Source organism: Artibeus jamaicensis, unplaced genomic scaffold (assembly GCF_021234435.1).
Source record: "Artibeus jamaicensis isolate MK-2021 breed Jamaican fruit bat unplaced genomic scaffold, CSHL_Jam_final scaffold_369, whole genome shotgun sequence".
Taxonomy (NCBI): domain Eukaryota; kingdom Metazoa; phylum Chordata; class Mammalia; order Chiroptera; family Phyllostomidae; genus Artibeus; species Artibeus jamaicensis.
In genome coordinates this window covers 42918392-42935068 of record NW_026522042.1, presented here as the reverse complement: position 1 = coordinate 42935068, position 16677 = coordinate 42918392, and the positions used below count along the sequence as shown (strand labels likewise).

Below are 16677 nucleotides of genomic sequence, written 5' to 3'. Positions count from 1 at the left end.
TGTATTACAAATGAGTTGGGACTTCCAGGAACGTTGTAGAAAAAATGTCCACATTGAATGGAAAGCTGACTAGATGAAGTCTTTCCGAACTCCCTTGTATAAGGCCAAGATTTTCAGGTTCTTTTGGAGTATGCCAATCACTTTAATTATCATATTTAAAACAATAGATTCCATGTTAGAGTGTTAAGGTAAAAAAACCTGCAGTATAAGAATAGTTCTAAAAATACTAAAAAATATATTGCACCTAAAATTTGCTATTTAAATGATGTATCACAGATAAAAACAAATAATGCAAACATAGAATTTTTATTAGATCATGGTGAGATTCTTCTCAAGCTGCAGAACAATTTCCTTAAGAGCAGAATCCTCTGCCCAATTGACTTTACTCCCCAAAATGAGGTTCTGTAACACACACAAAAAAATTTTTTTCAAATTAAAGTTGTAAGTACTTTCAAATTTAACAAGCTTTCAAAACATCCTATTTCACTGATCTGATCAAATAATTATCAAATGAAGTGTGAACATTTAATCTGTGATCATGAGAAAAACACAATGATACATTATTATGTGCTCATTTCTACTTTCGGTGAGGCTTCAGGCTTGATCCCCATGCTGCTAGGAAAGATTAATAATGCTAACAATTTTTTATGCTGCATCAGTGTTTGTGGGCAGTTTTTCTCATTAAGGATGCTTGCAGTGGCATCCCGGATTAAAGGGAAAAGATTGCAGCTGGCTCAGAGTTTACTTTATACTTCTATGGTGAACAGCAGTTTGAGCCTAATACGTCCTATTTTTAAAAAGAGGTAAATAAAAGAAGAGCTTAGTTCTCAGCTCTTGCCAAGTTTCAAGACCCTGAAAAAAGATAAAGTGCAGTTTTGTGGTAGACAATGGAAGAATAATTAGGGTCATAATTAATGAAATTTCTGGTCATTATGCACTGAAAAACTATATAGCTCGATACTGAGTTACTAATTGAAATATTGTTAAAATCCATTTAGAGTATAATGGTACATTATTACACATAAAATGTAAAACTTTGGCCTATCTAAGGCATGTTCTTGCTATATAAGTTAATAAAAGGGCTAGTGTATACAAATTCAGTCAAATTTGTAAAGGCAGATGAAAGTAAGCATTCAAACATGACTGAACTGAAAACTCATTCCATTAGGAAGAAAGAGAGCTCCCAACTTGGACGAACCTATAATCTGTTTAACAAAGCAACGAGTTCATTAACTCAAAATTAACACTAATTTAGAAAATGTAAATAAAAATTAGGAAATGCAGAATAACGCTTTTTGCCCCCTTATTTCCCCAGCAGCCCTGGCTCTGGAGCATTCCTAGCGCCTGTCCCTCCCCCTCCTCTCCTGCCCACCAGGCATATTACCTTTGCCTTTTCTCTCCTAAGCTTCAGCCCTTCTTTTGCCTCTGTAACTTATTTCCTGGGCCCATACAGCCCAGTTGGCTCACCTTTTCTACTTCTGTGACTTTCTAAATAAACTCTTATAATAAAAAAATGAAAAGAAACAAACAAACAAAAAAAGAAATGCAGACTAACAGAAGTCTAAAAGTAGTAGACAGGAACATGTGCTAAAGAAAATGAAAATGATTCTTTACTTATGATGCAATTCTCCTCTTAAGGTTAGCTTAGGGGATTTGATTACTTCTAACTGAAAAACCCACTGTTACTAAAAAGTAGGTGTAAGACCTGGGGAAGAATTTCTTATGGTGACACATAAGGCCTCATATTCTATAAGGATGTGCTTTACAAATAATAAGCATTTGCTTTACACGTAATAGACAGTTTTAACTGTGCATCTTCATAATTCAAAATTGGCAATTTAAGTATTTCAACAGTTCCAGAGACATTTTATAATTCAAAAAGTACTTAAAAAAAAAAAACGGAATAAAGAAATGGATACTTGAAGTTTAAAATTTGACAGGATTGTAACTACCAACATTTATTGAGAATTTACTGGCACCAGACACTATGCTAAGGAGACTGGCACAAATTATATTCTCTTTAGTTTTCACACCACTCTTTCTGAACAAGGACATGGACACTTAGGAAAGTTAATGATTTGCTCAAGGTCAGCCACTATTAAGTAGCAGTCAGGATCTTAACTCTAGATTCCCATCACTCCTCTCCAAGTTCTCCCCAAACTCCCAACTTGGAATCTAATGCTCTCCACCATTTTATCATTCTGCCTCCACAGGGCTTCTAAAAATCATTCCATTTATAAATGCCATAATGCAAAATCAAAGCCATAAGTATTTATATATGAATTCCAGATATATGTAAACAGACCAATTTTCAGGATTGAGTTATTTTGCCAAGATCAAAGACTAACTGTAGTTCTAAAAGTAATAAAATCAACCATTTTTATTAACAAAAAAAGTCTTTTTTTACCTCCCTTCCTTATTTATATACATGTTACCTGGAACACATGTTGAATAACCGTAGTAATTTGTATCTCCATCTGTAGCCTTTGCTTTAAGGTCTTTATCTTGTCTGAATTTTCCATACTGTCCAAATTATCTTTCTGTTTGTTCTTTTCAGTCTGTATTTCTAAAAACTTTTGTTCTGAAGCTCGTTTTAATTCTATGAGGTTAAAAATAAAACAATGTACTATATATATAGCAATTCCTGCAAACAAGAATCCTAAAAATTTATAGTTATTTCAGTCAAGAGAAAATATTTTAAAAGATTTTATTTATTTATTTTTAGAGAGAGGGGAAGGGAGGGAGAAAGAAAGGAAGAGAAACATCAAAATCAGTTGTCTCTTGCATGTCCCCAACCTGGGATCTGGCCCTCAACCCAGCCATATACCCTAACTGGGAATTGAACCTGCAACCTTTTGGTTTGCAGGATGACGCCCAACACACTAAGCCACACCAATCAGGGCAAGAGAAAATTTTTAATAAGGAGTATTTTAGGTTGTAGTTCTATTTTGATCTAAATATGACTTCCCTGATGCAAAATACCAATATTTGAAATTTATACCTAGCAATGCAAATGTTCAAGGTTTGTATATATGATAATGATAACTGTTCACAGATGTTTGAAGAGACATAGTATCAAAGAAGACTTACTATGGGTACCAAAATAGGTAGGAATTATGTGTTAGCAAACCATTTTCCCTCTTTTATTTATAAAATGACATATCACCAAATGAATTTTCAATGAAAAGGTTCCCTTCTCAAGATATAAACATCAACCATTTATTGTAGTTCCTGAGATGTTCTAAGAATTAAACTATTTGAAAACATAAATGGGTATGTCTTAGGAGCTTGGTTCCTTGACATTAATGTATCAAAGGTAGATTAGAATGCAGTGAAAAAATATTATATATTCAAAGGATAATTAGATCAGATGATCAAGATTATTTCTGACCCTTATATTACTTACAGTAAGGCTAATCTACATATTTAAAAATAATAAACCATGCTGTTAAATGAAAAAAGCAGTTTACAGCACAGAATAAAGGGATTCCAATTTCATATAAAAAATAGGCATTGAAGACTGATTATGTCTTGATGGTAAAATAAAAAATTTAACTTTTCCTACATATACTTTACTGTTTCTGAATTTTCTACAGAGAATGTGTACTACTTTTGGAATAAATATTTCAATAATTTCAATGCAAAAAGCCATCTCATGTTCATTAAGTTAAAAGGCTGTAGAACTCCATGTATTAACTGACCACATAAAAATTATGCATATATAAATACATCTAACTGTGGTCACACAGGAAGGAGGCATGACTTTCACATCACACTTTTCTGTATCATTTGATTTCCCCTCACTGAGAATGTACTCATTTCATGATTTAATGTTCTAAAACAATATAAGTATATCAAGCAAAATACATTTTATATACTACTTTTTAAGTTGCCATACCTAAAATTTTAAGAAAATTTGAAAATTAAGAAATTTCTTAGTAGCTGAAAGATGTGGCCCTATCAATCGCCATATGAAGTGAAAATGTTATACAAAACCCCCCCAAGAACTGTTCTACGTACCAAATCTCTTCTTTTTAACATTAAGCAGTTTTCCTTCCAGATCCCAAGATTCCTGTTATTAGAAATAAAAAGATTAAGGCACCTTACCTAAGATTAAGGCACATTACCTAATACTTAAATCACTGAATTTTATCTTAGTTTATGTTTTCTAAACCTCCAGTTTTTAATTACTTCATTTCTACACAACGAGAGGAGAAAGCAGCATAAGTTATAAGTAGACATTTAGCAACATTAATGAAAAATAATTGAGTTATGAAAAAGAGAGAGAAAAGCCCTGGCCAGGTGGCTCAACTGGCTGGAGCATCATCCCATACAACAAAAGGTTGTGGGTTTGATCCCTGGTCAGGGCACACACCTAGGTTATGGGTTCGACCCCAGGGTGCATGCAGGAGGAGGCAACTGACTGATGTTTCTCTCCAAAATCGGTAAATATACCCTTGGGTGAAGATTTAAAAAAAGAGAGAGAGAGAAAACTTAAGGACACTAGTTCGGACCATACCAGTCCCTTTGGGCAATCCTATTTAATCATATATAATGTAGTTACCAGCAAGAAAGTGTTACTGAAATCATTGAGAATGCATAAGCAACCTAATGTGCAAAGTTACCTGCTGTGATGTCATTATTATTTTATTTAGCTTTAATATGTGTTTCATGTTTTCCGTGAGCTCACTGAAAAGAAATAAAAAATGACATCAACCTTAGTTAAAAGCAATGTTTCATTAATGAAGAAATCAATTAGTATTACATACTTTCATTAAATTAACTGTACACTTAATAGAAAATCATTATCTAACAATAAATCTAGAAAAGTTTGATGTAAACTAAATTTCTGTTTAAAAGTAGAGATGCATTTCCCTAGAAAAATTCTTCATCATGGACAACAAAAAATATAAAATCCAAGCATGTAGGAACATTTCTAAAACTCTCATATTTAGGAAGAAAAAACTAACAATTTGCTAATAAGTTGCTTTTAAAAAATACTTTTTTTTTAAAGCAATTTTAGGTTTATAGTAAAACTGAGCAGAATGTAAGTCGCTGTACCCTCTGCCCCTACACGTGCACAGCCTCCCCTACTGTTAACATCCGCCACACAGGTCCGTCTGTTACAAATGATAAATGTTTATCTGACACAATATAATCACCCAAAGCCCACTATTTACATTAGAATCCACCCTTGTTGTACAAGCTATGGGTTTGACAACTGTATAACGACATGAATCTACTACCACAGTAACAAACAGAATAGTTTCACTGAATAAGCTGCTTTTCATCTCCATTTCTTCAACAAATATTTCTAAGTGCCTACTACATACCAAGAACTGTGCCAGGCATAGTACCTGTTTTCAGAGAGGAAAGAACCTGGTGCGGGAGAAAAATAAATCCACAACCATAGTATGGTTTTATTACAACCAGTAATGAATATGGATCACTACAAGAGTTGTGCAGAACGGGGCAAAGGACACCCTGGAATCTTAAAGGACATGAAGTGATTATCTAAGTCAAGTAGTTTGGAATGGCTGGAGCCAAAGGGTGTGAAATAGGACTTGGTGAAAACAGTTCTCGTATTTCAAAGTGCCACAGACCCTTGGGAGGGCTGTTCAATGGGGGTTGACAGCTGCCCACTCCACCACCTTCCATCCCCACACCTTGGTTTTTAGATTCAGAGTCAGTAGGCGTGGAATGGGACCAGCAATGTGGTCACTGTGATAATACCAATTATTCTGATACTGTGGAAGGAATGTAGTGGAGAGGCTGAAAAGGAGGAATCTACACAGACATGGAAGAACTGAACTCCACAGACATGGAAGAACTGAACTCATTTTCTACTGGTTACACTGTACTTGGTTGTAAAGTTTATGATGAATCTGTCCTATACAACTTTAACTCAAGAATGTTTTAAGCTCTCATTTTATGGAGGAGCAAGAGTTAGTTCAAATTCAGACTTTAGGGTTTATGTAACACTGGATCAATATGGAATACGGGGTGCATGTGTATAAGTCTGAACCACCAAGATAGGAGAAGTGACCAACTCTATCTTAGGCTTTTTCTACTGCTTACGGGAGAATATTTTTATATAACAAGATTTTTAGAGCCTTGGAAGATAAAATCACAGGTAAGGCTCCTGAGGCCAGGCATTTAGAACCCTGACTGCCAGAGTCTTTTTTTTTAAAAATTATTTTTCAAGTACAGTTTTCTGTCTATTTCTCCCATCCCAGCCCACCCCGCCCCATGCTCCCCACCTCCCTCCCATTTCCACCCCCCTTAGTTATTGTCCCTGTGTCCTTTATATTTGTTCCTCTAAATCCCTCCCCTTTCTCCCCTTAAATTCCTTCCCCTCTCCCCTCTGGTCACTGTCCTCCTCTTCTCTATTTCAGTGTCTTTGTTTTTATTTTGCTTGCCTGTTTGTTTTGTTGTTTAGCTTCCTGTTAAAGGTGAGATCATATGATATTTTTATTTTATATTCCTTGACAAACTGTTTAATGTGTACAAGCTCATTTCTGCTAATGAAAAATAGTTTACTTTCAATCATTGGATTGTTGTTGATTAAATAAAATAGCGACTATTCCTGGCTTTCAGTGAGTAATGCACAAAATTAACTTTCAAACCTTCCTCCAAATTTTCAGACTATCTGGTTAAAACCTAAATTGCTTCTTAGTGTTGGAATATAAACAAGATGTCAGTGGGACTATAAAAATTGTTGTAATACTGAGCAAGGGCCACAAAACTTCCATCACTTTTCTTATTCCTCAGATTAAAGTGGTTGGCAGTGACAGTTACTTTTTAAAAAAAATCAAGAAACTAAAGTCATTATGCAGATCCCCCTTCTAATTCCCATCCTTAACCAAATCCAGAAAGAAAAAAGTACCTATTCTGAAATTTACTTTCTTCCAGGTGTTTTCTAAGGACCGTCGAAAGCTGCATCCTATGAGAGGAAAAAGGGTGGCATTATAAAAACATGGATCGCATTTATGGTACACTGAAAAGAAAATTAAAAAATATGATAAGTTAAAGGCTGATTTCTGTTTAAATATAACATAAAACATAAGTAGGTTTTAAAGCAGTATTGTATGGAAAATATTTGATAAGTCACAGAAATACGAACTAACAAAGATGGATGGCGCTGGCAATGCATGTGCTTGTGCATTGCCAGCCTGAAATCCAGCCGGAGCTTTGCTTTCCAAGCCATCCACCTTGGTGCCTGGGGAAGCAACATACATGCAGGCACTACAGAGATCTAGAGGGCCTGAAATGGAAAGAGTTAAGGAATACAAATTCACACTTAACTGTAAACTTTGAAATATGCCTACATACAAACAAGCTCCATAAATCACTTAAATTCAAATAGCTAATAAATAAGTAATAATAAAAAGTCAATGTGGTGTCAAAAAAGGCATAAACTAAACACTTTGCAGCCCTTTCCTGCCCTTGAATATGATGTCTTTGGTGTAGGAGCTTCATTATTAACAGTGTAAAAAAAAAGCCAATCAACTCAGCAATATTAGAGCTCTTCCTTTTTGTTAGATACAGGATATTTATTAAAAGGAGGTATCTTAATGCCTCTGAAGTCACCTTAGTTAAAAAATGTGATCTATATAATGAGCCAGCATATGAGATGAGGGGGAAAGCTCACTGTTAGAAGCAATTAAAAGCACTTTAGCTCTGACCAATGTGTCTTAGTTGGTTGGGTGGACATCATTCTGCAAAGCAAAAAGTGACCAGTTCGGTTCCCAGTCAGGGATTACCAGTTACCCATAACAAGCCTGGGTTACCAGTTCAGTGGCCTAGTTGGGGTGACTACAAGAGGCAATCAATCGATGTTTGTCTATCACATTGATGTTTCTCTCCCTCTTCTTTTTCCTCCCTTCTCCCTTTTTAAAAATAAATAAAATCTTAAACAAACAAACAAACAAAAAACAAGACAGTGAAGAACGCTTTAACTACTTTTCAATTAAATGTATGAAGAAATTCATCTAGGAAGGCCAGGAATACAAGGAAGTAATTTTTAAAACTTATTAACCTAATTGAGATATAATTAATTCAGGTCTCAAAGTCAATAAGAGACCATGTTTATCTTATTAACAACTGTATACCAACACCTAGCACAAAGCTTAGGACATAGCAAGCACTCAAATATTTGTTGAATAAATTTTAAACTACAGATGCAAAACCTAATTTAAAATATACTTTAAACTTGATGACAATTCTTTTACACAATTAACAGTTACTGGAATAAACAAATCCACACAATCCTTTCAATTGATGAATGAGATTTAACTTCACATTTCTATTGTTTTGACTGACATTTCCTTATTAACCCTGTATCATGTAACTTCTTTAAGTGAATGATGTAACTTTTCTCTCAGGGTTCAAAATTTGTATGACCACTTTCCTTAATTCATTTAGACTAAAATATTTTTTCCACCTCCAGCCATGCCCACTTTGCATTCCACTGACACTGCTTATTAATAAAATGTACTAATTACCTGTGTAATGCAAACTTTTTCATTTCAAAAGCCATTTTCGCCTCTTCAATTTCATTTTCCAGGTCTTCAATTTTACTATCAAAGAAGCATGAATAAAAGAATTTCAGGAATATCAGGAGAAGTCACTATTGGAATAAATGTATAAAGCAAACTTTTGAAAAAAGAAAAATGCCTCTATCTAAATAAAAGTATTTTATAGGCTCACCACACCAATGCAGTTACAGATTCAGCAAACTGATGCCTTCAGAGACATTCTGATAAACATCTTGTTAAGGGACAATGAGAAAAGTGCTAATAGGATCGCTCATGTATATACATGTAAGTCTATATCCCATATCAACAAGTTCTCAATACATGCATGACAAATTACTTGGGAAGTAAAGGGGGAAAAAAAGAAAGACAATGTTATTAGATAGCATTATGAAATTTTTAGTAAAAGCTAGAAATCAAATCTAAAATATGACATACGTTTCAATTTGCTTTTCTGGAATGATTTCTTCTGGAGTTTTTTCTTCATCTACAAATAAATAAAATTTTTATTTAAATTTTTTTAATTGATTGATTCTAGGGAGAGAAAGGGGGAGAGAGAGAAAAAAAAACCCCACTATTTTGTTGTTCCACTTATTTACGCATTCTCTGGTTTATTCTTACATGTGCCCTGACCAGGGATTGAACCCCCAACATTGGCATATCAGGACAATGCTCCAACCAACTGAACTATCTGGCCAAGGTAAGTTTTTTTAGATTTTATATATTTATCTTTAGAGGGGAAGGAAATGAGAGAGGAAGAGAAATATCAATGTATGGTTGTCCTCGTGTGTCCCCTGCCAGGAACTGGCCTGCAACCCAGGCATGTGACCTGACTGGGAATCGAACTGCGATCCTTTGGTTCACAGGCTTGCACTCAATCCACTGAGCTACACCAGCCAGGGACAGGGTAAGTTTTTAAAGCTAGCAATGTTTTAGAATAGTGCTGTCCAGAAATATAATGTAAGCCACAAATATGAACCAAATATGTAATTTTATTTTCTAGTTTCCACATTAGTAAAGAAACAAGTCAAAATGATTTTAATATAGCTTATTTAACCCAATAGATCCAAAACAGTATCATTTCAACAAGTAATCAATTTAAAGTTACTAATGAAATATTTCACAATCTTTTCTTCAGTGCACATTTTACATTTATAGCCCTTTTCAATGAAGACTAATCACATTACAAGTGTTCTACAGCCACAGAGCTAGAGTCTACCATATTGGACAGAACAATTTTAGAATTACAGAAAATAATAGGGAGTAAAACCTGAACAAGGTCAACACAAAAAACTGCTGTATGTTTATATAATTGGAAATTAAAATTTAACAATACCATGTACAACTGCATCAAAAACATGAAATACTCAAGAATCAACTTAACGAAGTATGTGTATGACCTTTACCAAATTCTTTAATGGGAAAGACATACCATGTACATGTACTGGGAAAGCCAATATTGCTAAAGTAAAAATGGTCCTCACATTGATTTAAAAATCATAATCAAATCCCATTTAGAATTCCATCAATTTATAGAAATTGTTCTACAGAAAAAAAAGCTGATTTTAAAATGCATATAGAAATGCAAAGAACCTAGAACAGTCAAAACCATTTTGACAAAGAACAAAATCAGGGGACTTATGATAGCTGATATCAAGATTTGCTATACAGCTACAGTAATGAAGGCAGTGTGGTACTATGGCCAGCACAGACAAAGGCCTCATGGGAACATGGAAAGAGGCCAGATGTAGATCCAAACATATACACTGGAGACTGAAAGTGGAGACTTGACCTGCTTAGCTCACACCATACACAAAAATTAACTAGAAAGTCAGACCTGAATGTTGAACCTAAAACCATAAAACTTCTAAAACAATACATAGGAGAAAAGCTTTCTGATTGTGAGGTAGTCAGATTTCTTAAATAAAAACTCAAACTTAGAGAGTCCAACAATCCAATTAAAAAATGGGCAAGGATTTGAACAGACACTTCATAAAAGTAGATTCATATATAAATTGCTGATAAACACATGAAAAGATACTTAGCATGATTAGTTAGTAGGAAACAAAATAAAGCCACAGGAGATACCACTACATACGTATTATAATGGGTAACATTTAAAAAGATTGTCAGTACCAAATTTTGAAGAGGACATTGAGTAACTAGAAATCTCATACCCTGCTGAAAGGGATGTCCCATAACACTATAATCATTTTAGCTGTTTGGCAGTTTCTTAAAAGTTAAACATATGCTTATCATGTGAATTGCAACTTCACTTTCAGGTTTTTAACCAAGAGAAATGAAAATGTCCATAGCAGCTTTACTTAAAATGAGCAGAAACTGCAAACAATTCAATGTCCATCAGCTGGTGAATGGATAAGCAAATAGTGATATAGTCATCATGGAACACACTCCACAATAAAAAGAAATGAATTACTGAAACAAGCAACATCGATGAATCATAAAAATACTATGCTGTGTAAAAGTAGCTAGACACATTGGGAATGACTACTAACAGGTAGTAGGTTTCTCTTTAGGGTGGTGGAAATTAGTTGTAATGGTTGCACAACACTGTGGGAAAAATATATATATTTATTTTTTTAAAGATTTTATTTATTTATTTTTAGAGAAGGGAAAAAAGAGAAACATCAATGTGTGGTTGCCTCTTGTGTGCTGCCTACTGGCCATGTGACCCAGAACCTAGGCATGTGCCCTGACTGATAATCGAACCAGCAACCCTTTGGTTTGCAGGCCAGCACTCAATCTACTAGGCCACACCAGCCAAGGCAACATCGTGAATATATTAAAAACTACTAAAATATAAATTTTAAAATGAATTTTACGTTATGTGAATTCTTAGTGAAAAGATTTGACACAAAATACGTATCATACAATTCCGTTTACATCAAATTCTAGAACACTGCTGCTCAATACAACTTTCTGCAATGATGGAAATGTTAAATAACTGTTTTTTTAATGGTAAAATAATTATTTTTAGATAAAAACCTTCAAAGACTATAACCTAATTTCTCGTGGCTTACTTTAAATGTCTTCTTTACTCGTAGACATTCTATAGTATGGACTACTAAATCTACTCAAGTTTTCAGATGTCACAATCCCTTAAAAATGAAGTTATCTATTAGAGGGAAAAGCAGGACTGACTGTTTGAGAATGGAGACTCTATCTTATTATTTGACTTTAGCTCTTAAGTCATCTTCTCAGAACAGCCATGTCAATCACCCCGTCACTGCACAGTTATTACCTTCATTACACTGACCACACTTCGTAACTATCTCATGTTTCTTTGCTTACCTGTTTTGCTACAGAGAATTTAAGATTCGTGAGGGCAAAGTCTGTCTTGTTCAACACCATATCTTCATGCCTGGCATGGTGGCAGGAACACATTGGAGACTTAAAAGGAATAAAATGAATGCAGGAATACCTACAGAGATAAATATTCAATGGTCCAAATTTTGAATAGTTTTTCCCCTATACCCCGTCCTCTAAGATAATCTTCTTTGATTATGTGGGCTTTCATGAAAAAACATTAGCTCATTTCTAAGGTAAACATCATAGGTTTAATTAAAAAAGCATGAGGCATGGAAATAAGGGGACCATTCACTCTGTAAGGGGATGGACAGTGACCTACTGGCCATCTTTAAGGGAAGCATTACTTATATAATGGAAGGGTCATGGCTTTGGAGGCAAGAAGGCCTGGTTCATATCCTAGTTCCTAATTTTTTAGTTGTAGTAAGCAGAAAAGAAGCTACAGGCCTCATTTTTAGTTAGTTTTTTGTTTGTTTTTGCATAAAAAAACTTTACAAACCCAAGAGTATCCAATGGAAAACACAGCAGAACTGCTGCTGATCTATGGCTTTGAAATAAAATTTGAGCAGTGTCTGAAAATTACCTAAGTTCAAACACAGATTCAGATGAAGTGACTCAGACATCTATGAGATTCTTTATTTCAATAGTATTGAATAACAGTTCTTGAGTCAATGCATTATTTGATTTTATTCTTTAAGCCTATTTCATACAGAAAACAAGGTTCACCAAGCCTGCCTTTGTGAGCCAAGGGCTCATGAGTTAGGTGGCAACAGGCAATTATTGCTTCTGGAGGTTGAAACCCATCATTTTACTACTCTCTTGGTCCCAAAGACTTCTAAATTAATAATTTTAAAAGATAAATTAAAAAATTATGTGTTTACAATAAAAAATTGTCATTCGTTTCTTTAAGCTGATCCCCCTTTGCCTCTCATTCCTATTACCCAGTGCTTCTCAAAGTATAGGTCCCGGATCACTTGCTTCATAGTTATATGACCTGCTAATTCAGTCTTTAAATTGATGGTAGCAAGTTCTATGATTTCTTAAGCCCACTGGGATCTCTCAGTTCTCTAATCAATAGAACTTAATTGCCTTGCATTGTTATTTAGATATAACCATGTGTTTCTTGACATATATTTCCTGAATCCCTAACTAGTTCTAGAGGGCCTGGGCAAGCCTGCTTTTTGCCTTCTTACATGGTATAATACAGCATTATGCTGCCACTCCTATTCACTAAGTAAGTAACTTTTTGTAAAGCTGACTGTCTTTTCTCTAGAGTACTCATCAAACTCAAAAAACCTTATTTGAAAATGCAAACATGCCCTGACAGTGTGCCTCAGTTCGCTGGATGTCACCCCACAAAAAGAAAGGCCCTCAGTTAGATTCTTGGTCAGGGCACGTGCCTGTTTTGCTGGTTCAGTCCTGGGAATGGAGTGTGCACAGAAGGCAACCGGTGTTTCTCTCCCTCTTTGCCTCTCTCTAAAAATAAATAAATTAGTCTGCAGAAACAGTCTCAAAGAGAGATGCCAAGGGTCTGCCTTAGAGCTCAGGAACTGAAACATAATTTAGATTAAGTTAGACCAATGTAAGAAACATTCAAACCCTCAGAGAATTTTTATGAGTTTATTTGAGACAAACTGATGACAATTTCCAGGAAGCAAAACCTTAATGAGTTGAGAAAATGCTCCAGAGAATGGCAGTTGTGCACATTATTTTATACATTACTATCAAAAGAGAAGGGTATTGCCTGTTGTTTGAGGGGTCCAGAAAAAGAGAAATTACTTTTGCAAAGGCATGTTATCAGGTATTGTTTCAGGAACTGGAAGTATAACCCACCTTGACTCTATGAGGCCATAAGCAGCTCCACCTTTGGGCCACAGGAGGACTGCAGGCAATCAAGATGGCACCTGAGCTATTGTGCTCCAGGGACTGAAGCCCAACACTCACCACAGAAGACACAGATAAAGACCACTGCCCAGGGCACAGATTAGAGAATGCTTTTTTTTTTTTTAATCTGAGATACTTTTTCCCTGAATTACAAACCCATTACCTACACTTTTCTTCTCCTTATAAAAAGGGTTGGTTGAAAATGGGATTTAAGACAGCCTGGTAGTAGACAAACCCACCTTCTTTTCAGATCACTGACTATCTGAATAAAGTGCCCATAAAGATTCAAAAGATAGATAGATAGGTAGATAGATAAATAACATCTTAAAAAAAGGAAATGCAAATACTTACTTGCACCAACCATTGATTTATATTCCAAGAGTTGTTGTTGTGTCTGTGCTTTCAGTCTGAAAACATAAAAGAGAAAGTCATATATTTATTGAGGTTTTACTCCTTACTGCAATAATAAAGTAACTCATTTTTTGGAAACTAATACAACAAAATAAATATAAATAAGCAGCACTAAAGTCTTCTAGTTTTGCCTTATTTTATTTAAAATGGGCATAAAAAATTTTAAGGTCTCAGAGGAAGACAACAAAATGAAATACAGTAGAAAACAGCGTCTGTGAAGAAAAGTTAAAAATTTGATTTTCAAATGTATTCTTTTTGCTTTATTTATTGAATTCTTTGGGGGTGATACTGGTTAATAACATTATATAGGTTTCAGGCACACGACTCTACATCACTTGTATACTTAAATTATACATATTTCAATTTGTTCTTAATAGGCCTTTAATAGGGCTTAATGAGAAATGTTACACAAAAAAACTAGATCAAAATGCGGAAGTCTGCAAACACTGATGAGTTTATAGCCAGACTGTTAAATGCACAGGAGATCCAGAAAAATAACAAAGATACTAATTCTTGGATAGATAAGTAAAATGTAGTTTCTTAGCTGTTCTATGATTCTACTTAATTTAAAATCATACATATAATAAGTAGAAAAGCTATGGCTAAATGGTAATTAGTTAAGTTGTACTTACAAGATGTTTCACTTACATGGTAGTTTCATAAAATTGAAACTGTTGCTTTGTGACTTTGAGACCTTTTTAAAAAGAGCCCTGGCTACTATGGCTCAGTAGATTGAGCACCTGGCCTGCAAACTGAAAAGGTTGTGGGTTGGACACCTGGTCAGAGCACATGCTTGAGTTGAGGTCCAGATCCTCAGTTGGAGTGTGCAAGAGGCAGCTGAATCACTGTATCTCTCACACGTTTCTCTCCCTTCCCATCTCTCTAAAAATAAACAAAATCTTAAAAATAAAAAGCTAAGGCACAATAGACAAATTTCTAAAGCTCCATGGCAGTTAATGTTTCAAAATTCCAAATGAAGAGAGCCATTCCTTAGATGTTAATTAGGCTAGCATTTTATAAGACACACTAAAAGATTAGTTCCCCTATCTTTAATGTTTTAGTATTTTATATTACAAGTAGGAGAGAATATTTATTTATTTATTATCCTTTAATCCTCACCCAAGGACATGCTTATTGATTTCTGAGATGGGAAGGGAGGGAGGGAAGGAAAGATTGATGGGTTGGTCTTGTACATGCCCCAGCCAGAGACCTAACTTGCAACCTAGGCATTCCCTGATGGAATCCAAGCGAGGAACTTTCGGTTTATAGGACTGTGCTCCAACCAACTTACCCACACCAGCCAGGTCATGAGGAATTTTTAAAGTGAGCTTCTGATCTTTATTACCCACAGCAGTGGTCAACCTGACAAAGTTACAGTGCTTTTTTTAAAAAAAAATCCCCTTGCTATGATTTTGAATGATCAGCAAACTTCTTTTGTAAAGAAGCGAGTAGCAAATATTTTAGGATTTGTCAGTCATATTGTCTGTGTTGTAATTACTCAATTCTTTCCTTGTAGCAGGAAAGCTGTGTTAAGTAAAAATAAGATTTTACTTAAGGGCAATGAGACTTGAATTTCATGATTTTCACGTGTTATTAAATATTCTTCTTGTAAGTTTTCCCTCAATCCTTAAAGACATAAAAATAAAAACTATTCTTAGCCTGAGGGAGTCACACAAAAACAGGCAGTAATGTACTTGGTTGTGGTTTGCCCAATGGTTAGAAGACTGATATCCCTTCCCAGCAAATCTTCCCCTGCCAACTGCTTAGTGGGAAGGTATAAAAATCACCCTGTTGATAGAAAATAAAACAAATAAGAACAAAAAAAAAACCCCTTCTGGATTGAAAGGGGCTGTAGCGCTAAAAGGGGCGGGGCTACCTCCCCCAGTAGCTTAGGGCTTGGATGCACCCAAGAAGCTCGAAAATCGCGGCCCCAAGCGGGTGAAGGGATAAGAAAGAACAAAACTTCTTTCTCCCAAACTTCTTTGGGAGAACAAAACTGCGAAAGCTCTTAAGAACACTATGCTGAACACTTGCCCCAAACTATCTCATTTAACCTCTTTAGCAACGGTGACAGGAGGGTGTCATTTTTCTCCCCCATCTTCTTTTTGAAGACGAAGGAATTATTATCGAATGATGTAGTCACACAGCCATTCGGGGACCGAGACTGAATTAGAAACCTTTAGGCTATTCAGCGCGAAAGGCGGAGCTCTCGGGCCACTGCTCGCAGCGGGCCAGAGGGAACAAACAACCTGAGCAGCAGGGTCATTTGGTCCTCTGAATGCTTTTGGGCCCCGGCGCCCGGCGGCAGTCCGCCCTCCTCTCCAGAGTTCGCGGGCGCGGCGGCAGCTTGGTTCTCCAGTTGCTTTTCCATCCCGGCTCCCACGAAGGGCTACTACATAGGACCGGCCAGGAGCTCTCGGAAAAGGTCGCTTTTCCCGCCACCAAATTGACGCCCGGAAGAGGTTGGTGAGCCGGGTCGTCCCGCCCTGCCTCTTCCGCCCTGCGGGCCCGCCCCTTCCGT

The 16677-nt window shown here is 35.7% G+C and overlaps 1 protein-coding gene and 1 pseudogene across 1 annotated transcript; one reads left to right on the top strand and one right to left on the bottom strand.

The window, feature by feature from the left end:
- Nucleotides 1–290: 290 nt before the first annotated feature.
- CENPH (centromere protein H) lies at nt 291–16616 on the bottom strand. The gene is made up of 9 exons (XM_037132803.2): nt 16406–16616; nt 14097–14152; nt 8973–9021; nt 8505–8579; nt 6887–6943; nt 4626–4689; nt 4021–4072; nt 2436–2599; nt 291–402 (listed from the first exon to the last, which is right to left on the bottom strand). Exons 1-9 carry the CDS (start codon nt 16525–16527, stop codon nt 310–312), a joined length of 732 nt encoding a protein of 243 aa, XP_036988698.2. The 5' UTR covers nt 16528–16616; the 3' UTR covers nt 291–309.
- On the top strand, nt 7390–7490 carry LOC119039999 (uncharacterized; annotated as a pseudogene).
- Nucleotides 16617–16677: the final 61 nt, after the last annotated feature.